Source organism: Heptranchias perlo, chromosome 39 (genome assembly GCF_035084215.1).
Source record: "Heptranchias perlo isolate sHepPer1 chromosome 39, sHepPer1.hap1, whole genome shotgun sequence".
In the NCBI taxonomy this organism is placed as follows: Eukaryota; Metazoa; Chordata; class Chondrichthyes; order Hexanchiformes; family Hexanchidae; genus Heptranchias; species Heptranchias perlo.
In genome coordinates, this window is record NC_090363.1 from 1,626,767 (window position 1) to 1,648,432 (window position 21,666).

Below are 21,666 nucleotides of genomic sequence, written 5' to 3' on the forward strand. Positions count from 1 at the left end.
CTCCCGGTCCGGGAACGCTGCAATTATAAAATTCTCATCCTTATTTTCAAATCCCTCCGTGACCTTACCCCCTCCCTAACTCTGTAACCTCCTCCAGCCCTACAACCCTCCGAGATCTCTGCGCTCCTCCAATTCTGGCCTCTTGCACATCCCTGATTTTAATCGCTCCACCATTGGCGGCCGTGCCTTCAGCTACCTGGGCCCTAAGCTCTGGAATTCCCTCCCTAAACCTCTCCGTCTCTCCACTCCTTTAAGACTCTCCTTAAAACCTCCCTCTTTGGCCGAGCTTTTGTTCACCTGTTCTAATCTCTGTATGTGGTTCGGTGTCAAATTTTGTTTGATAATCGCTCCTGTGAAGCACCTTGGGACGTTTTACTACGTTAAAGGCGCTATATAAATGCAAGATGTTGTTGATTAACTTGTTATCTATCAGTGGGTTACTGGGATTGTACTGGTGTCGGTAGTGATCTGGTTAAGGTGCTGTCTATCAGTGGGTTTCTGGTGTCGGTAGTGATCTGGTTAAGGGCTGTCTATCAGTGGGTTTCTGGTGTCGGTAGTGATCTGGTTAAGGTGCTGTCTATCAGTGGGTTTCTGTTGTCGGTAGTGATCTGGTTAAGGTGAGGTCTATCAGTGGGTTTCTGGTGTCGGTGGTGATCTGGCTAATATAGAGCTTCCTGTTTCCCCAGATATACAGATAGAGAGGACTGCTCCAATCCTCACCAAATTCCGGACCGTTAATGGTGTCCCCAGAGCGATCGTTGTCTATTCGATGCTCCCCAGAAGATTTTACAGCAATCCCCCATTTCCCAGGGATTACCAAGTGAGTGCGGGGCTTTCAAACCCTCTTCCAGCAATTGATCCCAGCAATTTTTCATCTCAGTGTTGACAGGGAGCCTTGCTGACCAAACTGAGATATTCCTGCCACTGAGTACCCTACACACCCTGTCAACACGTCAATTGGTAATCCATACCAGGGGATATGGAGCTGGAGTTCACTATCGGTGACAATAGCTGACAAACGCTCAACGTGTTCACCTTCACAGTTTCCTGTCCGCTGGTTTAGAGACATTGGCAGTGAATTCCCCTGGGCTTTCTGGCGTTATAACCGGACTGGAGGGGTGGGTGGGGATAGTTGGGGGCGGGGTGGATATTTCAGTGGGACCTGATTATAATTGGACTCTATCCCTATTACCCACCCACCAGAGGTTCTGCGGGCGGTGGGGCCACGCGTAAATGCAGGAATGGGATCGCACCAGATGATTCCTGCGTCCAGGACCCTTCAGCAACGCTGGGCGAAGGGATGCCTGACGTGTCCCTAATGTTCAGCGGTGCCGAGAGTGTCAGAGGCCGATCCATTGGTGAAGATCGGGGCTTTGCTCACCCTCCCATCGTTTGACCGGAGGGTGGAATCCAGCCCGTCACAAGGGTTTTCTTTTTGTGCCATTCCCGAGGGGCTCGGCGCACCAGCCCTGCTCTCACTTCCTGAGGCGAGTAGCCAGAGTTGCACTGATACTGGCTCGTGCAACCCCACTCAATGCGGGGGAGGGGGGGGAAGCACCCTGACCCCCCCCGGCAATTCCCAACGGGGTTGGGAGACGCTTGAGGCCAGTCTCACCTTGGGTACGAGGAGGTTTAGGGCCGTGGACCGTAAACTGCTTTAATCGGGTTGATGTCCCCACGGAGAATGGAACGTGACATGGACATACTAAGTTCCTGTCGGCTGTTAGCCGGACCCTCTTGACTATAATGAGAAGATCCCACCACATCAAGGCTTTCCCCCTCAATGAAGTGGAATGATAGAACCCAAGGATGACCCTGGTCCAGTTATTGAGTCATCCAACCCAAGTGTGGAGAACTGCAGAAGGCCCTCAGTGTGGGTACCTGTGACCCTCATCTGTACCGTGCTGTGTCCCCCAACATTGACCTGCCAAAGTGTGGAAACGTTTGGTACAAGACATCTGCCGTGGGCTTTGTGTTGGCCGCAGCTTCCAAGGCGGTGCAGGATGGGTTGTCACTGTACAGGAAGGGTGAAGTTGGGACGGCTTTTCCCACCAGTTCCACCCATTGGCCCCGCTCTGCCTACCAGTTTGTGAAAATGGACCCAATCATACTGAGGGATGTTCTGGCGATTAGGGAGAGTTGAATCAGAACATAAGGCCTGGATTGTAACCCCCACCTCGCCCGGCGAGGATGCTGAGTGGGAGAGGGGGGGGTGGGGGAGAAGGCTGAGATTAAAGTCCGTTTACAGGCCCATGGCTGCTCCTTTCCTGCCCGGGGCCATTTCACCCCACGACGGACAGGCGGGGATCTGCTCTAAACTCATCAGTCGTGGCTCGCTGACGTCCTCAATGCTGCGACGTGAGCTTAACCTGGAGTCGGGAAATCCCGCACGTCGCAGAACCCGACCCCTGAACCCCACAAGGAGATACCCGGGCCTCACCCTCTCTCCGCTGGCGTCTGCTTCCGCAGCCCCTTTACCCACACGCTGAGGGGATGCCGAGGAACGTTCCCTTGGGTTTCCCCCCTCCGCGGCCTCCTGAGACTCCCGACCCGATTTCCCCGCTCCCGTCCTCCGGCCCTGACCTCAGCCCAGCCGGGAGACGGTGCTGGGATATTTACAAGAGGCCCCGGTGCTCACGCTGAGCTCCTCCCATTGGGGGCATTGCACCCCCACCCCCACCCATCCCCCAGCCCCCACCCATCCCCCATCCCCCACCCACCCCCACCCATTCCGCCCTCCCACCTCCCCTACCTCCACCCATCCCCCCCAACACCCCCCCCCGTCCCATCCCCCCCATCCCCAACCCCCCCACCCCCTGTCCCAACCCGCCCCGCCCCCCCCACCCCCACCCGTCCCCCACCCCCACCCATCCCCCATCCCCACCCGTCCCACCCTCACCTGTCCCAATCGCCCCCTCTCCCAGTTAAAATCCAGGCCTATGTTTCACTCAGCTCTCCCCGGCAATTTCACCACTTGGGCCACCTCTCAACGACTTCCATCTCCCCCCACCCCCCCACGCCCCTACTCCTTGTCTCAACTCTGGGCTGATCACCCTCTGCTCCCTGACAGACCAGGAAACCGTCCATCTCCTGCTTGACCCTCTGGCTGATTCCGCCTTCAACTCCCCAGGCCATGGTCGTCAATCTCTCTAGGTGGATATGGAATGTGGGAGGGGGATGTTTGATGGCTACCTGTTATGATGCTTGTGAAGGGCAAAGACCTTTCACACACCTGAAGGAGAGGCAGTACAGCGTAGAATTACATCTTGCCGGTGTAAGACAGAGTGTCAGAGCAAGACTTCCTTTTCTATTGCAGACATTCATAAAGTATTTCCCCCCAATGTTGATGTTTGTGAAGTCGTTCGGGGGCTGGTTCACCAACGTAGAGCGGAAATCGCAAGAACTGTTTGAGGATCTGCTTCGTCAACGGGAACACTTTTACCAGGATCGTTACTACACTGCGCGATACAACGGGTACGGGTATCAGACCGGGGCACGGGGTATCGGACCGGGGCACGGGGTATCGGACCGGGGCACGGGGTAACGGACCGGGGCACGGGGTAACGGAGCGGGGCACGGGGTATCGGACCGGGGCACGGGGTAACGGACCGGGGCACGGGGTATCGGACCGGGGCACGGGGTATCGGACCGGGGCACGGGGAAACGGACCGGGGCACGGGGTAACGGACCGGGGCACGGGGAAACGGACCGGGGCACGGGGAAACGGACCGGGGCACGGGGTAACGGACCGGGGCACGGGGTAACGGACCGGGGCACGGGGTATCGGACCGGGGCACGGGTAAACGGACCGGGGCACGGGGTATCGGACCGGGGCACGGGGAAACGGACCGGGGCACGGGGTAACGGACCGGGGCACGGGGTATCGGACCGGGGCACGGGGTATCGGACCGGGGCACGGGGTATCGGACCGGGGCACGGGGTATCGGACCGGGGCACGGGGTATCGGACCGGGGCACGGGGTATCGGACCGGGGCACGGGGTAACGGACCGGGGCACGGGGTATCGGACCGGGGCACGGGGTATCGGACCGGGGCACGGGGTATCGGACCGGGGCACGGGGTATCGGACCGGGGCACGGGGAAACGGACCGGGGCACGGGGAAACGGACCGGGGCACGGGGAAACGGACCGGGGCACGGGGTAACGGACCGGGGCACGGGGTATCGGACCGGGGCGCGGGTAAACGGACCGGGGCACGGGTAAACGGACCGGGGCACGGGTAAACGGACCGGGGCACGGGGAAACGGACCGGGGCACGGGGAAACGGACCGGGGCACGGGGTATCGGACCGGGGCACGGGGTATCGGACCGGGGCACGGGGTAACGGACCGGGGCACGGGGTATCGGACCGGGGCACGGGGTATCGGACCGGGGCACGGGGTATCGGACCGGGGCACGGGGTATCGGACCGGGGCACGGGGTATCGGACCGGGGCACGGGGTATCGGACCGGGGCACGGGGTATCGGACCGGGGCACGGGGTCACGGATCGGGGCACGGGGTCACGGACTTCGGTACGGGTCACAGACTGGGCAATGGGTCATGGACTCGGGTGCGTTACGGGTCACGGACTGGGGCATTGGTCACGGACTGGGGCACGGGCCCACGGACTGGGGCACGGGCCCACGGACTGGGGCACGGGCCCACGGACTGGGGCACGGGCCCACGGACTGGGGCTACGGGTCACGGACTGGGGCTACGGGTCACGGACTGGGGCTACGGGTCACGGACTGGGGCACGGGCCCACGGACTGGGGCTACGGGTCACGGACTGGGGCTACGGGTCACGGACTGGGGTACAGGTCATGGACTTGGGTGGGGTATGGGTCACAGACTGGGCTACGGGTCACAGACTGGTGTACGGGTCACGGACTAAGGTGGGGTACAGGTCACGGACTTGGGTATGGGTCATGGACTAAGGTGGGGTACAGGTCATGGACTGGGGTACGGGTCACGGATTCGGGTGGGGTACGGGTCACAGACTAAGGTGGGGTACGGGTCATGGGCTGGGGTATGGGTCATGGGCTAAAGTGGGGTACGGGTCACGGAATGGGGTACGGGTCATGAACTAAGGTTGGGTACAGGTCACGTACTGGGGTACGGGTCATGGACTGGGGTACGGTCACAGAGGGGAGATGAGGAAAATTCTTTTAACGCAGCGAGTTGTTCTGATCTGGAATGTGCTGCCTGAAAGGGCGGTGGAAGCAGATTCAATAATAACTTTCAAAAGGGAATTGGATAAATACTCAAAGGGAAAAAATTTCCTGGTAAGAGGCCAGGAGGAGGGGTCCAGGTGGAACGAGAATTCAGAAGACGGGAGGAAGGGGGAAGACTCCTGGCCAAAGAAGTGGTGTGGGAACAGTGTGTCCCACTCTCGCCTCTGAGTCAGAAGGTTGAGGGTTCGACCCCCCCACTCCAGAGACTTGAGCCCATAATCCAGGCTGACGCTCCCAGTACAGTACTGAGTACTGACTGGAGTCACATATAGGCCCAGACCGGGTAAGGACGGCAGGTTTCCTTTGTGAACCAGTCGGGTTTTTTACAACAATCCGACAGTTTCACGGTCACTTTTGCCGATACCAGCTTTTTATTTGCAAATTTTTTTTTAAAGCTGGTTTCAGATTCTCAAAGTGCCCCTGGTGACATTTGAACACGTGATCTCTAGATTATTAGTCCGGTAACAAAACCACTACATCACCCACTGCACCCATGTTACCAGTAATTTCCCTGCCTTCACCCCGCCTGGTGCTACACCCCATCTTATGACCACAGGTTTCATCTGGCAAAAGTTTCATTCCGTTTACACCCTCTCCCTTCTGTTGACCCGAGCCCAGGTGTGATCACGTTTGAAGAGGAAGCTGTTGAGTAAATGGTAAACGAGAGATTTTCTGTCGACTAAATGTGCTCTTTTATTTTGTTGGGGGCGGTGATTTACCTTCTACAGCCCCCTGACGATCTTCCGTCGACACAATGAGGTCTGGTACCTGGCCCTCGGAATGCCCAGGTGTTCATCCAGGAACAGGTGGTCAGTTGGCAGGATGGTGTCATCGAGTCGCAAGGGGATGGCAGATCAGATCAGGCCAATCCAGCGGGCCAGCAATGGGAGCGTCCTGTAACGAACAATTGTGCTTCTGATTCCTCGGTGCTTTTGTTGAACTCTCCTCTCTCGCACTGTTCACTGCTTCGTTTCTCGTCGTTATTTTAGTTTTTCTCTCCGGTTCCCTCCTATCCCCTGAGGTGGTTGCCCCCCGCGTACCTCATCCGAGGGGGTCGTTATTCGCGTGGCAGTGAGTCTCAGCAGCCTCGTCGAGTGCAAAGGGGACAATCCCCACAGCCCGGTCCTGTCCTCTCCTGGCATCCCATAAACCCACGCTTCCCGGGATAGTGGTCAGGAGAGGGGACCCTGACTGACTGACTGATTATTATTACTGGTCTTGTTTCATTTCTACCCCTGGGAAGCTGAGGTTAAATTGTAGTTGAGATTAGCGAACACAATAAAGATCGAGCCGGGTATCTCCCGACCTCTGCATGGCCCAGAGACATGAGGGGCCAAGTTTATCACAGATTTAGGCACCTGCAGACTCCAAAAAAAAATACGCCTTGGAATCCTTAACTCTCAGGTATCGGGTCCGGAAATGAAGGCAGATTGTGTGACACTCACCTCTGAGACAATGTACTTACTGACCCTCGATATTTACCTTATCAGACACACCGGGGCACAGTCCCCTCCAGCCCACGGGCCTGAGAGCTCGGCAGGATGGATGTGCTTGTTGCAAATTGGGGGTGAGCTGCTGACCCCTTCCCCTCCCTTAAAATTAAATGATGGACCGTCGCGAGCAGCTCCTGCCCGAATTTGCAGTGTTTCCATCCCGCTAATCCCCTAGTCCCGGACCGCGAGGGGGAAAAAGTGCACCTCCTCCTTGTGTTTGTGCATTAAAGGTAGGGATCTGTAGTGGGCTCTTATTCCATTCTGTGGTTTAAGGTGTCAGCCGGGGCTTAGGGGGCAGCACCCTCCCCTCTGAGTCAGAAGTAGATCTATGGGTTCAAACCCCACTGCAGAGACTTGAGCACAAAATCCAGGCCACACTCCCAATGTAGTACTGAGGGAGCGCTGCACTGTCGGAGGGTCAGTACTGAGGGAGCGCTGCACTGTCGGAGGGTCAGTACTGAGGGAGCGCCGGAGGGTCAGTACTGAGGGAGCGCCGCACTGTCGGAGGGTCAGTACTGAGGGAGGGCCGCACTGTCGTAGGGTCAGTACTGAGGGAGCGCCGCACTGTTGGAGGGTCAGTACTGAGGGAGTGCTGCACTGTCGGAGGGTCAGTACTGACAGAGCGCCGTGCTGTCGGAGGGTCAGTACTGAGGGAGGGCCGCACTGTTGGAGGGTCAGTACTGAGGTAGTGCCACACTGTCTGAGGGTCAGTACTGAGGGAGCACTGCACTGTCGGAGGGTCAATACTGAGGGAGCGCTGCACTGTTGGAGGGGCAGTACTGAGGGAGCGCTGCACTGTTGGAGGTGCTGTCTTTGGGATGTGACATTAAACTGAGGTCCTGTCTACCCTCTTGTGGATGTGAAAGACCCCACAGTACTATTCAATAGAAGAACAGGGGAGTTCTCCCAGTGTCCTGGGCCAATATTATCCCTCAATCAACACCTAAGGCAGATTCTCAGTCCATTTATCTCAATACTATTTGTGGTATCTTGTGTGCAATATTGGCTGCCCTGTTTCCCAACATTACAACAGTGACTATACTTCATAAAGAGCTTTGGGTCATGAAAGGCACTTTGGAAATGTGAGTTCTCTCTTTAAAACTGCTGCTGTTGCCTACACCAGACACACTCTCCAGGACCGCCTCGACAGTGACCTACTGAACATTAATGGCTGCAGATCCCAATTCTTGGTGCTGTCAGAACCTCACGCTGTCACTGAAGGGGGAGATTTTATATACAGATTGTCCACTGCCCATCAGGCCCTCCCCAGTAGTTTTATAACCAAGAACACAGAGACCAGACCTGACTGAGTGAGTGACCCCCGGGAAGTGTACAGGTATCCTGCTTTATAAGATGCAATGACCATCCAGTACAACATGGACGTGGCCCATCCTTCAATAAATGTATGAAACCAATCAACCAGTGGCTGCCAGCACTCCAGGGATTTTTTGCAGGATTGGGCCTGGGGACTCTCACTGTGGAAATACAGATTTTGATGCGTTTGGATTTAGAATGATATTTGCAACTTTTTTTCATCTGTTTCATATCAAGCCACTTTCAATTTTAATGCAATTTAATTAAAACATTACCAAAAAAAAAATTACTCCTTGCAAGTCTGATTTCCATTAATAGAGAACCATAGAAATGACAGCACAGAAGGCGGTTATTCGGCCCATTACACCTGTGCTGGGATCGTCTATTCTAATCCAATTTCCCTGCCCTTTCCTATCTCCTCTGATCCTCTTCATTTCCAAATATTTACCCAATTCCCTCATACAGTTCATTGGCTCGACAGACCCTTGCGGTAAAGGATTGCTGATCCAATAACCCTCTGTATGAAAACACAGATCAGGGGATTTCCACCAGAAAATCCCCAGCAGAAATCTGCTACTTGGCATCGTACCCCCTGGGCCGGGCTCATTCCAGCAGGAGGGAGAACCATTTTCAGCTGCAGTCGTCTTCTCTCCCTCCCTTCCCCATTTCCAGCACGGTGTAGATCCCAGGGGTTGGAGGAAGTGAAGCGGACCGGGTGTAGAGGTGGGTCTGGGCTGCTGGCCTGAGCTGAGTGAACTGTTCCTCCCCTGTCTCTCTCTCTCTCTCTCCTCCCTGCACTTGGTACAAGCTGTTCCGGGAAACAGAAATGAAAGTGAAATTGAGCTGCAGAAGACAGCGGATATTCGGGGATATTAATCGCCCCCATTGAAAGGCGCAGAGTCTCTGCTGGAGAATGGGGGAACTCAGCACAATATCCAAACTAGCGGTCATCCTCACCCTCTCCTTCGCTCCCGGTAAGTGGCACTCAGCTGCTTATTTAACCTTTTTGCGCCGAGGTCGAGGCAAAAGGCGCAAGTGTCTGTTCTCAGATCCTTTTGTGAAATCTGCCCTTCGCGCTCTCACTGGGCAAATTCTCATCTTTGACCCTTAGCAGTTAAGCGGTTAAGCCGCTGACTGTGGTCCAGTGGGGAGATGTGGCTTTAATAGCCCATCCTTTAAAGCGCAACTTTTTTATTTTTTAGTTGTGCAACTGAAAATACAGAGGCAACTTGCTCTGCTTTGAGTAGAATGGGCCTATACTCTCTGGAGTTTAGAAGAGTGAGAGGTGATCGCATTGAAACATGTAAGATTCTGAGGGGGCTTGACAGGGTAGATGCTAAGGGGTTGTTTCCCCTGGCTGGAGAGTCTAGAACCAGGGGGCATAGTCTCAGGATAAGGGGTCGGACATTTAAGACTGAGATGAGGAGGAATTTCTTCACTCAGAGGGTGGTGAATCTTTGGAATTCTCTACCCCAGAGGGCTGTGGATGCTCAGTCGTTGAGTATATTCAAGGCTGAGATCGATGGATTTTTTGGACTCTAAGGGAATCAAGGGATATGGGGATCGGGCGGGAAAGTGGAGTTGAGGTCAAAGATCAGCCATGATCTGATTGAATGGCGAAGCAGGCTCGAGGGGCCGAATGGCCTACTCCTGCTCCTATTTCTTATGTTCTTTTGATGTTTGTTGAGACAGGGTGAGGTTCGGATGTGTGATCTGATCACAGAGTACGAACTAACCTGGCGTTTTTAACCTACGAGATCGCCAAGTGGTCTGCCTTCTAATCTGCAGACAGATCACGGAAATCTGTAACCCTTTCACTGCTGGGGTGCTCATTCATTAAACTAACTTAACCCTGTCAGCACCACATAGGAACAGGAGGAGGACACTCAGCCCCTCGAGCCTGTTCTGCCATTCAGTTACAACATGGCTGATCTGTATCTTAACTTTCATTTATCCACCTTAGCTCCATATCCCTCAATACCCTTTGCCTAACAAAAATCTATCAATCTCAGACTTGAAAATTTCAATTGACCCCCAGCATTCACGGCCTTTTTTGGGGGAGAGAGTTCCAGATTTCCACTCCCCTTTGTGTGAAGAAATGCTTCCTGATTTCACCCCTGATTGGCCTGGCTCTAATATTACTACAGTATCCCCTTGGTCTGGACAGAGGAATTGGAAATGATCCACCCTATCAAATCCTTTAATCATCTTAAACACCTCAATCAGATCACCCCTCAATCTTCTGTACTCGAGGGAATACAAGCCTAGTCTATGCAACCTGTCCTCGTAATTTAACCCTTTAAGCCCCGGTATCACTCTGCTGAATCTGCCCTGCACCCCCCTCTAATATATCCTCCCTGAGGGGCGGTGCCCAGAACTGTTACTCCAGATGGGGACTGAAGCATAATTTTGTCCCTTCTGTATTCCAGCCCCCTTGAGATGAGGAGTACTGTAAATCCCAGTTTAAACATACATCGGCCCGAGTAGCTAATTTGCAGGGTCATGAAGCTGTTACAGAGCATTTATTTTTTATTCGTTCATGGGATGTGGGCGTCGCTGGCGAGGCCGGCATTTATTGCCCATCCCTAATTGCCCTTGAGAAGGTGGTGGTGAGCCCGCCTTCTTGAACCGCTGCAGTCCGTGTGGTGAAGGTTCTCCCACAGTGCTGTTAGGAAGGGAGTTCCAGGATTTTGACCCAGCGACAATGAAGGAACGGCGATATATTTCCAAGTCGGGATGGTGTGTGACTTGGAGGGGAATGTGCAGGTGGTGTTGTTCCCATGTACCTGCTGCTCTTGTCCTTCAAGGTGGTAGAGGTCGTGGGTTTGGGAGGTGCTGTCAAAGAAGCCTTGACGAGTTGCTGCAGTGCATCCTGTGGATGGTACACACTGCAGCCACTGTGCGCCGGTGGTGAAGGGAGTGAATGTTTAGGGTGGTGGATGGGGTGCCAATCAAGTGGGCTGCTTTGTCCTGGATGGTGTCGAGCTTCTTGAGTGTTGTTGGAGCTGCACTCATCCAAGCAAGTGGAGAGTATTCCATCACGCTCCTGACTTGTGCCTTGTAGATGGTGGAAAGGCTTTGGGGAGTCGGGAGGTGAGTCACTCGCCGCAGAATACCCAGCCTCTGACCTGCTCTTGTAGCCACAGTATTTATATGGCTGGACCAGTTAAGTTTCTGGTCAATGGTGACCTCCAGGATGTTGATGGTGGGGGATTCGGCGATGGTAATGCCGTTGAATGTTAAGGGGAGGCGGTTAGACTCTCTCTTATTGGAGATGGTCATTGTCTGGCATGAATGTTACTTGCCACTTATCAGCCCAAGCCTGGATGTTGTCCAGGTCTTGCTGTATGCAGGCTCGGACTGCTTAATTATTTGAGGGGTTGCGAATGGAACTGAACACTGTGCAATCATCAGCGCACATCCCCATTTCTGACGTTATGATGGAGGGAAGGTCATTGATGAAGCAGCTGAAGATGGTTGGGCCTAGGGCACTGTCCTGAGGAACTCCTGCAGCAATGTCCTGGGGCTGAGATGATTGGCCTCCAACAACCACTACCATCTTCCTTTGTGCTCGGTATGACTCCAGCCACTGGAGAGTTTTCCCCCTGATTCCCATTGACTTCAATTTTACTGGGGCATGAGAGAGAGAGAGAGAGAGAGAGGCGGAGGCCCATATACTGTTGCCTGTGGTTTGATGCCTGGATGTTTGCACACTGCTTGAGAGCAAAATGGAGGAAAGTGGTTGGCAGGAGATATTTTTCAGAGTTCCAAGACTACATTTACACAAACAATGCAAATAAATAACAGTCAGCATGCAGGTTACGGAAAATACCCATTGCCCCAACACATCCTGTATCCGACACGGACAAAAGGAGATTGAGACAATCTTCACACGAGCTGTACTTAGCAGCGATACCCTTAAAGGGGAGGGCAAGTTTAAAGGAGCGCTACACACAAGGGAGAGAGTTAAAGGGGAGGGTAAGTCATAGTTCAGCATGGACAGGCATACAACAGAACAGTTTACTTTAAAACAGCAATAAAGTCAATTATACACCCGTTCACCTGCGATCAATCTACCGACCGACAAGCAGTCCGTGACCAGCTCAGGGTCGTCTGAGGCAGTCAAGGGTTTTGTTGGCCAAGATTGCTGTGGATGTGTGGTTTATATCCCATTGTAATGTGATTTCCTTATTAAATTCGCTCAATCTTCTCCATATAAACCATCGTTTGCTTTCGACAGACTACAGCTTTCCATTTACAAATTCACTCCTGCTGTTACTCAGATACCACACTTCAGCGTGGCCACGACATTGCAGCCTCTAAAATCTAGTTAGACCAGGTCGGCGAGTATCTGTCTTTTCGTTATTTGTGGGTTTTGTTGTCAATGTCTGTAGAACATGGCTGATTGTGGTCAAACGGTTTCTTGCCAATTTAACGAGGAAAATCCCCGTTCAAAATCTGTCATTGCAGCTTTGGTCAGGTTCAAGACACACTCCCGGGGACCCCCTGTAAATACCGACACACTCGCGGGGACCCCCTCTAAATACCGACACACTCGCGGGGACCCCCTCTAAATACCGACACACTCCCGGGGACCCCCTGTAAATACCGACACACTCGCGGGGACCCCCTGTAAATACCGATACACTCCCGGGGACCCCCTGTAAATACCGACACACTCGCGGGGACCCCCTGTAAATACCGACACACTCGCGGGACCCCCAGTAAATACCGACACACTCCCGGGGACCCCCTGTAAATACTGACACACTCGCGGGACCCCCAGTAAATACCGACACACTCCCGGGGACCCCCTGTAAATACCGACACACTCGCGGGAACCCCCTGTAAATACCGATACACTCCCGGGGACCCCCTGTAAATACTGACACACTCCCGGGGACCCCCTGTAAATACCGACACACTCGCGGGGACCCCCTGTAAATACCGACACACTCGCGGGGACCCCCTGTAAATACCGACACACTCCCGGGGACCCCCTGTAAATACGGACACACTCCCGGGGACCCCCTGTAAATACGGACACACTCGCGGGGACCCCCTGTAAATACCGATACACTCCCGGGGACCCCCTGTAAATACGGACACACTCCCGGGGACCCCCTGTAAATACGGACACACTCCCGGGGACCCCCTGTAAATACCGACACACTCGCGGGGACCCCCTGTAAATACCGACACACTCGCGGGGACCCCCTGTAAATACCGACACACTCCCGGGGACCCCCTGTAAATACGGACACACTCCCGGGGACCCCCTGTAAATACGGACACACTCGCGGGGACCCCCCCTGTAAATACCGATACACTCCCGGGGACCCCCTGTAAATACCGACACACTCGCGGGGACCCCCTGTAAATAGCGACACACTCCCGGGGACCCCCTGTAAATACCGACACACTCGCGGGGACCCCCTGTAAATACCGACACACTCCCGGGGACCCCCTGTAAATACGGACACACTCCCGGGGACCCCCTGTAAATACGGACACACTCGCGGGGACCCCCTGTAAATACCGATACACTCCCGGGGACCCCCTGTAAATACCGACACACTCGCGGGGACCCCCTGTAAATACCGACACACTCCCGGGACCCTCTGTAAATACCGACACACTCCCGGGGACCCCCTGTAAATACGGACACACTCCCGGGGACCCCTTGTAAACACTGACACACTCCCGGGGACCCCCTGTAAATACCGACACACTCCCGGGGACCCCCTGTAAATACCGACACACTCCCGGGGACCCCCTGTAAATACTGACACACTCGCAGGGACCCCCTGTAAATACTGACACACTCGCGGGGACCCCCTGTAAATACTGACACACTCCCTGGGGACCCCCTGTAAATACCGACACACTCCCGGGGACCCCCTCTAAATACTGACACACTCCCGGGGACCCCTTGTAAACACTGACACACTCCCGGGGACCCCCTGTAAATACCGACACACTCGTGGGGACCCCCTGTAAATACCGACACACTCCCGGGGACCCCTGTAAATACCGACACACTCCCGGGGACCCCCTGTAAATACTGACACACTCGCGGGGACCCCCTGTAAATACTGACACACTCCCGGGGACCCCCTGTAAATACCGACACACTCCCGGGGAACCCCTGTAAATACCGACACACTCCCGGGGACCCCCTGAAAATACTGACACACTCCCGGGGACCCCCTGTAAATACGGACACACTCCCGGGGACCCCTTGTAAATACCGACACACTCCCGGGGACCCCCTGTAAGTAGCGACACACTCCCGGGGACCCCCTGTAAATACCAACACACTCCCGGGGACCCCCTGTAAATACCGACACACTCCCGGGGACCCCCTGTAAATACCGACACACTCGTGGGGACCCCCTTTAAATACCGACACACTCCCGGGGACCCCCTCTAAATGCCGACACACTCCCGGGGACCCCCTGTAAATACCGACACACTCCCGGGGACCCCCTGTAAATACCGACACACTCCCGGGGACCCCCTGTAAATACCGACACACTCCCGGGGACCCCCTGTAAATACCGACACACTCCCTGGGACCCCCTGTAAACACCGACACACTCCCGGGGACCCCCTGTAAATACGGACACACTCCCGGGGACCCCCTGTAAATACCGACACACTCCCTGGGACCCCCTGTAAACACCGACACATTCTCTGGGTGCTGCAATAAGTTCTGGCAAATCATCTAATCATACAGCAGTGGGCTGTGCCGATATAAGTGACAGGAGTCGGCAGTTGGAGGCTCACAGTTTCGCACCACGTGCTTTTGCTCTGCACTGGCAGCCTTGAAGTGAAAAGCATGTTCCCCCCACCACCCCCCGCCGACCTCCCTTGGCGTTGCACACAGTGCAGACTGTGTAACTGCTACACGCTGTTATGACACCCTCCCACCAGCGGTGGTGCTGCTGCTGCGCCTTCACAGGGGGAGGGAGTCATTCCAGTGTGACAAGTTTACATAGGCAGCTTCCATTATAAATGCAGGAACTTATAATGGAGAAAGCTGACAGGAAATGCCTTTTTAAATATATTGGTCTAGGTAGTAACTCGGTAGGAGCAAGCCTCCCATCGCCAACAATAGAGAGGAAACAATGCAATGAGCTTTCCTTCGAATCTCCCAACAAGATAAAAATGAGACTGTCACCCAGTTCACCTGTACTATGTTGATGGTAAAGCAGCGTCCCTTTCTGTCTACAGTGACAAGTCTCGATGGTTCATCGGATATTGGCATGGTGGTAGACTGCTGGTATGTAGAGGAAGGCGGTGGAAAGAAGGGCAGTTTTCCCACCTCCATTAACCAGGACCAGGCTGTGCTGCTGCTTCGCCACGTCTCGTATGATAAAGGGGAGGAACTCAAGTTACCCTCTGACCTGGCCCTGCCCTCGGACCTGAAGCCTGGCATGTTTTTTGATGTTACAGGTAAGGTCGTGGATTCCACAGTATTGCGACTCGTGTGCTCAGTGAGTATAAAATATTTATAATGTAAGAGTAATAATTCGTGCAATCTTACAGTTGTATGGTAAAGTTTCTATCTCACCAGCTGTGTCCGTAAACTGAACAGACTGAGAGTTACCAAGTCTGGGAGGCATCAGAAGGTGTCCCACCTTGACTGTCGCTCCCAGCCCTCGTGTCCCAGGGGCCACAGACTAGACTGCTCACTGCCCCTCTACTTAGGCTGTAGTTTCATTCCTTATGTGACTCTTGTCACAACTAATAAGTGAATCATTGTACCAAAGGAAAGTTACAGAACAACATCCTCAAGTGATCAAATTAATGGACTGACAAAGAGGCCCCCTGCCCACCTGAAGGATTATTACCTCCTCATTATTATGAGCTCCTTATCACCTAACTGCATTCCTTTCACAGATGTTGCCTTGTAGGATTGCTTTTGTTCGATGATATATTTTCTCCTCCCAAGTTGTGCCTCAGGAACTAACTGGGACATAGAAACATAGAAACTAGGAGCAGGAGTAGGCCATTCGGCCCTTCGAGCCTGCTCCGCCATTCAATATGATCATGGCTGATCCTCTATGTCAATACCATGTTCCCGCTCTCTCCCCATACCCCTTGATGCCTTTTGTGACTAGAAATCTATCCAGCTCCTTCTTAAATATATTCAGTGACTGGGCTCCTAAACTCTATAAAACCTCTTAAACTGATAGTTAAAACATATGACTTGTCTATAATTAGACAATGTTTATGTAGGTCCAAAACATTCCTTCCTGTGATAAGAATATCAGCTTGTTGCTTCATCAGCCTGTGATGGCACCCATCCATCCCGAGGATGTCACACCAGTCCTGTAAAGCTGGGGTAGGGCTGGGAGCATCTATTCTCTCTCTCTCTCTTCTCTCTCTGCTCTCTCTCCCTCTCTCTCTGCTCTCTCTCTCTCTCTGCTCTCTCTCTCTCTCTCTCTGCTCTCTCTTTGCTCTCTCTCTCTCTCTGCCCTCGCTCTCTCTCTGCCCTCGCTCTCTCTCTTCTCTCTGCTCTCTCTCTGCTCTCTCTCTCTCTCTGCTCTCTCTCTCTCTCTCTGCTCTCTCTCTCTCTCTCTGCTCTCTCTCTGCTCTCTCTCTCTCTCTGCCCTCGCTCTCTCTCTTCTCTCTCTCTCTCTCTCTCTCTGCTCTCTCTCTCTCTCTCTGCCCTCGCTCTCTCTCTGCCCTCGCTCTCTCTCTTCTCTCTCTCTCTCTCTGCTCTCTATCTCTCTCTACCCTCGCTCTCTCTCTCTCTCTCCAGTCTTCGACGGTTCCAGGGCCTTTGTATGTTTGTCAGGGGATTGTTTATATCAAAAAGGTAATTAAACTGCTGGTGTTATAAAGTCAGCTCCAATTCAAGAGTTGTGATGGACTTCCTGGTCTTTTAATTCAGATTCTAATAGCCTCTATTGTAAACATACACGTATATAAAATAAAACAGATTGGTCTTGTGATTACACTCTCATTCTAAGTCTAATTTACTAACAACACACTAACACACACAATACCTCACACACATGTGCATGTGCACACATACACCTGTAAACGTGTGCACGCATGCACACCAATACACACAATACCTCACACACACATGCATGTGCATTCACACCAATGCGTACAGACCCGTGCATCACACAAGAACACATGCACACACATGACACGCACAATAACACGTATGTGCGCACACATAGAGCAAGATAAAGTCCCTTCTTCTGCACGCCAGCAATTGAACCTAACCCCTGACCTTAGAGGACTTTGGTAGAGCACCAGCGTGAGGGTCTTGTCTTCCAGTGAGATTGATAATTTAGTGTGTGTTGGTGCTGAATTACGAAGGGTTTTGTGCTACAGACTTGCTCTCACAATGGGGGCTAACTGTCCCAATGTATTTCACATAAAGAACTCTTGCAGCCAAAAACTTTCTTCCCCATCAGCCTGTGCTCGATCGGAGAACGGGACCCAGAGGTCAAAAGGTGGGAGCTCCAATGGACCGTAATATCTGATGACCGTGCGAGCAGTGACAGGCGAATGATGGAGAAGAATTACCCAGTTATTTCATGTTTCCTTTTCTCTCCCCCAACCTTCTTTTCAAAAACAGATTATTCAAGAATCATCACTCACCCCGGTTTCAAAAAGCGCAGAAACCCGAGTGAAAAACCACGCTGCGAGGTCAACAGTTACGTCCCAGAAGAGGCCAACGTAAAATGGGCCATGCACCTGACTCAGGACGAAAGGACTCCTGCCTACCAGTCAGGCACTTGGTTTTCCAGCCACATCCAGACATCTGACCATTCGTTCAGCGTGGCCAGCGTCCATAGGGTCACCTCAGGCCCCAGCGGAGCAGAAGACACCTCCCCGCATAAGACATCAGGTATCGACAAGAAACTCGCCTGTGATAAAGGGGCTTGTGTTGACTGACTGACTCCTCAATGTCTAGCACGCTCTAACCCCATGTTAGAGTGATGACCTGATAGAGGTCTTTAAGATGATGAGAGGGTTTGATAGGGTAAACATAGAGAAAATGTTTCTACTTGTGGGGGAGACCAGAACTAGGGGCCATAAATATAAGATAGTCACTAATAAATCCAATAGGGAATTCAGGAGAAACTTCTTTACCCAGAGAGTGGTGAGAATGTGGAACTCGCTCCCACAAGGAGTAGTTGAGGTGAATAGTGTAGATGCATTTAAGGGGAAGCTGGATAAACACATGAGGGAGAAAGGAATAGAAGGATATGGTGATTGGGTGGGATGAAATTGGGAGGGAGGAGTCTCGTGTGGAGCATAAACACCGGCATCGACCAGTTGGGCCGAATGGCCTGTTCCTGCATTGTAGACTCGATGTAATGTCCTGTTCTGACTCTGTTTATGTCGTAAATGGGAGGAACAGGTGACTTTGGACCTATGGTTCCCATAGCTCTCCCCCACTGGGGGTTTTCCTCGCCTCATGTCTGGGACTGTTGGAGACTCATTGATAGAGATTGATTGCTGTGATTAGTCAATAACTCCATTATTGTTGTATTAAGTGACTACCAGGATGGTAGAAGGTGAACCAGATGGACCCTGGTCTGCCTTCGTCCAACGATTCCGATGTTCCGATGTAATCTGTTGGTATGCGATTCTGACCCCTGTTTGTTAAGACACAGGGTGTTATGAGGGGGTTTGAGAGAGTAAATAAGGAGAAACGGTTTCCAGTGGCAGGAGGGTCGGTAACCAGAGGACACAGATTTAAGGTAATTGACAAAAGAACCAGAGGGGAGATGAGGAACCATTTTTTTACGCAGCGAGTTGTGATGATCTGGAATGCGCTGCCTGAAAGGGCGGTGGAAGCAGATTCAATAATAACTTTCAAAAGGGAATTGGATAAATACATGAAGGGAACAAATTGCAGGGCTATGGGGAAAGGAGAAGGGGAGAGGGGACTAATTGGATGGCTTTTTCAAAGTGCCGGCACAGACACGACGGGCCAAACGGCCTCCTGTGCTGTATGATTCCATTCCAGATTTGTGCACAAAATCTAGGCTGACACTCCCAGTGCAGTACTGAGGGAGAGACATCAAACCGAGGTCCCGTCTGCCCTCTCAGGTGGATGTAAAAGATCCCATGGCCACTATTTGGAAAAAGAGTAGAAGAGTCCTCCCTGGTGTCCTGGGGCCAATATTTATCCCTCAACCAACATCACTAAAAAAACAGATTATCTGGTTGTTTGTGGGATCTTGCTGTGTGATTCGCTGCCATGTTTTCTACATTACAACAGTGTCTACGCTTCAACAAGTGCTTCATTGGCTGTAAATCACTTTGGGACGTCCTGAGGCACGATGTAAATGCATGTTGGTTCTTTCTATGCTTCTAAGTTCGCTTTGTTTCTTCTTGCAGTTGTCCTGAACGTTTTCAGCCGCACGCCGTCTGTTCGGACGAAACTGAAGCGCGACGTCCTGCTGGACTGCGGCTTCGCCATGGACAGGCAGACCGGCTTCGCGGTGGAGTGGCGCTACCAGTACAGGGGCAGCGGGCACCTGGTGTACGCCTACAACGGGGCGCAGGACCGGGTGGACATGGCGGAGGAGGGGACCGAAATGTTCTTCTACGAGCTCCACAGTCGCGGGAATGCCTCGCTCCTGATCCGTGACGTTGACATGAGGCACGAAGGAAGCTACATCTGCACAATTTACATGCCCAACCTGCACGCCCAACAGTCCATCGACCTCGAGATCTCAGGTAGGCAAAGATCCCTTCCTAAATAGGACAGTGTTAACGAATCGTTCTTATTGATGCTGCTGGGTCTTCTGTGGCATTGCTCGTTGCGAAGATACATTGTTCATAACAATAGGGGTTGTTGTCAACAAAGTGTGACAGGGAGAGTGTGACAGGGAGAGTGTGACAGGGAGAGTGTGACAGGGAGATGCATTTCAGGGACTAAAACCAAAGAAGTTGACAGTGCAGAGGGAGGCCTTTCAGTCTACCGTGTCTGTGCCAACTCTTTGCTAGAGCAATCCCAAAACATAGAAGCAGAGACAGTGTGATAACAATTACACTCCAGAAACCAGCCATGGATAAACGTGACAGTGCACACTTCCTGTAACCAGGTGCAAGAGAGTTGTCGAAAACTTAAACTTAATATTACCTATTCTATACAATGCATTAACTCCCAAACACTTAATTCAGACAAGCAAGAATTTATTATGAAAACTTGTACAAGTGGAAGTGTACTCCAAGCAATGGTTGGGGATACGTCTTCACTGAGTCCAAGAAACAGCTCACGTTTATACAGTTCATTAACAACGCCCACCTGTCATAGAATATGGGCATACACGGACATTCTTTATTGGTTCAGGTAGTTAGTCAATCAAAATAGGGAACCCACCCTCCAGCTCTCATGACCGTCTCGTGATGTTGGACACAGGCCTGGGAAAGTGCTTTTCCCTAAGAAACTGTCTTTATTATCAGTAAGTCTGTACCCAGTCTCAAGGCTATATGGTCATCCATTTCTGTTAGTCAGACAGTTATCAGACTGAGAGATCTTGAAGTAATTATACAATTGTGCTTCTGTGTGTCTTTCGTGAGAAACTAAAATGTGAGCTTTAAATTGAATTAGCTGGTCAGTTAATATGGTCAAATATCCATCATGCATTTCTACATTTATGGGTTAGGTGTATTAGAGAGAGTTAATATGGTCAGGTATCTCTTTATGCATTTCCACATTCCCCCCTTTTGTCCTTTATAACGGACAATACTCTAATAGAGCATTATTCCAGCTAGACGTTCAAACTCTTCCTGCACCTCATCTTTTGCCACCTCTACTTGCACCATCAAATTTGTGGATGCTATATGTGTACCCAGATTGGACATCATAACACAGCAACATTTGACAAAGCAATAGGCTATAAGAATTATAACAACGAATATGACTAGTCCCTGAACTAGAGAAGTCCCAATAGAACCCAGCCATCCTGTTGCCCAGCCCCAAAGAGTGAACGAAGGGGGCTGCTTGAGTATCTCAATTTCCCTTTGGATGTGATCGGCCAAATTAGTAATATTCTCTGAACTATCAGGTATGTAGGTACAACATTCAGATCCAATTAGTGCGCATGTTCCTCCTTTCTCTGCTAACAGGTAATCAAGGGCCATACGGTTCTGTAAGGTGACCGTACGAATGGCTATCATTTCTGCGCTTATTTCCTTTAAGGCTTCTGCTGTATCATTAGCAACTATTTCCCAGATATTGGCTAATTTAATAATTTCTCTGGTGGCCATGCTCACTCCCCACTGAGGGAAAGCAATGGCCCAGAATCGGTCGGCCTCAGTAATTACCCTCTTTACTCGTTGCCCAGTAGGATATTGAGGCAGGGACGATGAGTGTTGGTCATATGGGATCACATATCCCAAGTAACATGATCCTGTCCATTTTTGAGGCAACCATGGGTATGCCTTGTGACCACAAATAAAGTAAGTTTCATTATACGCAGTTATTGCAGGAGAATTTTTTACGTATATTCTATCTATGTAAATTTGGCCACCTGTGCAAGGCTTCCATCTGATGGTACGACTGATGCTGGTTTCTGACATATTTATATACTGAGTGCAATTACTCCATCCCATCATATCACCCCCTACTGAATTCT

General features: G+C 52.1%; 2 protein-coding genes across 5 annotated transcripts in view; both read left to right on the plus strand.

Annotated features, from left to right (window-relative positions):
• The window catches only part of LOC137305051 (heme-binding protein 2-like), a 49,818-nt gene extending 41,453 nt beyond the window's left edge, over positions 1 to 8,365 (plus strand). For 3 of the 4 annotated variants that reach the window (XM_067973821.1, XM_067973820.1, XM_067973822.1), the window contains 3 exons: positions 687 to 820; positions 3,317 to 3,474; positions 5,963 to 8,365. In XM_067973821.1, coding sequence (XP_067829922.1) covers positions 687 to 820; positions 3,317 to 3,474; positions 5,963 to 6,134 — 464 coding nt within the window. In that variant the 3' untranslated portion in view covers positions 6,135 to 8,365. The remainder of the gene's footprint in view (positions 1 to 686; positions 821 to 3,316; positions 3,475 to 5,962) is intronic. The other variant, XM_067973823.1, reaches the window with a different exon arrangement.
• Positions 8,366 to 8,672: 307 nt separating this feature from the next.
• Positions 8,673 to 21,666, plus strand: part of LOC137305052 (tapasin-like) — a 29,823-nt gene continuing 16,829 nt past the window's right edge. Inside the window, exons 1-4 of the mRNA XM_067973824.1 lie at positions 8,673 to 9,015; positions 15,278 to 15,499; positions 17,646 to 17,918; positions 19,421 to 19,762. Of these exons, the coding sequence (XP_067829925.1) occupies positions 8,955 to 9,015; positions 15,278 to 15,499; positions 17,646 to 17,918; positions 19,421 to 19,762 (898 nt within the window). The 5' untranslated portion in view covers positions 8,673 to 8,954. The remainder of the gene's footprint in view (positions 9,016 to 15,277; positions 15,500 to 17,645; positions 17,919 to 19,420; positions 19,763 to 21,666) is intronic.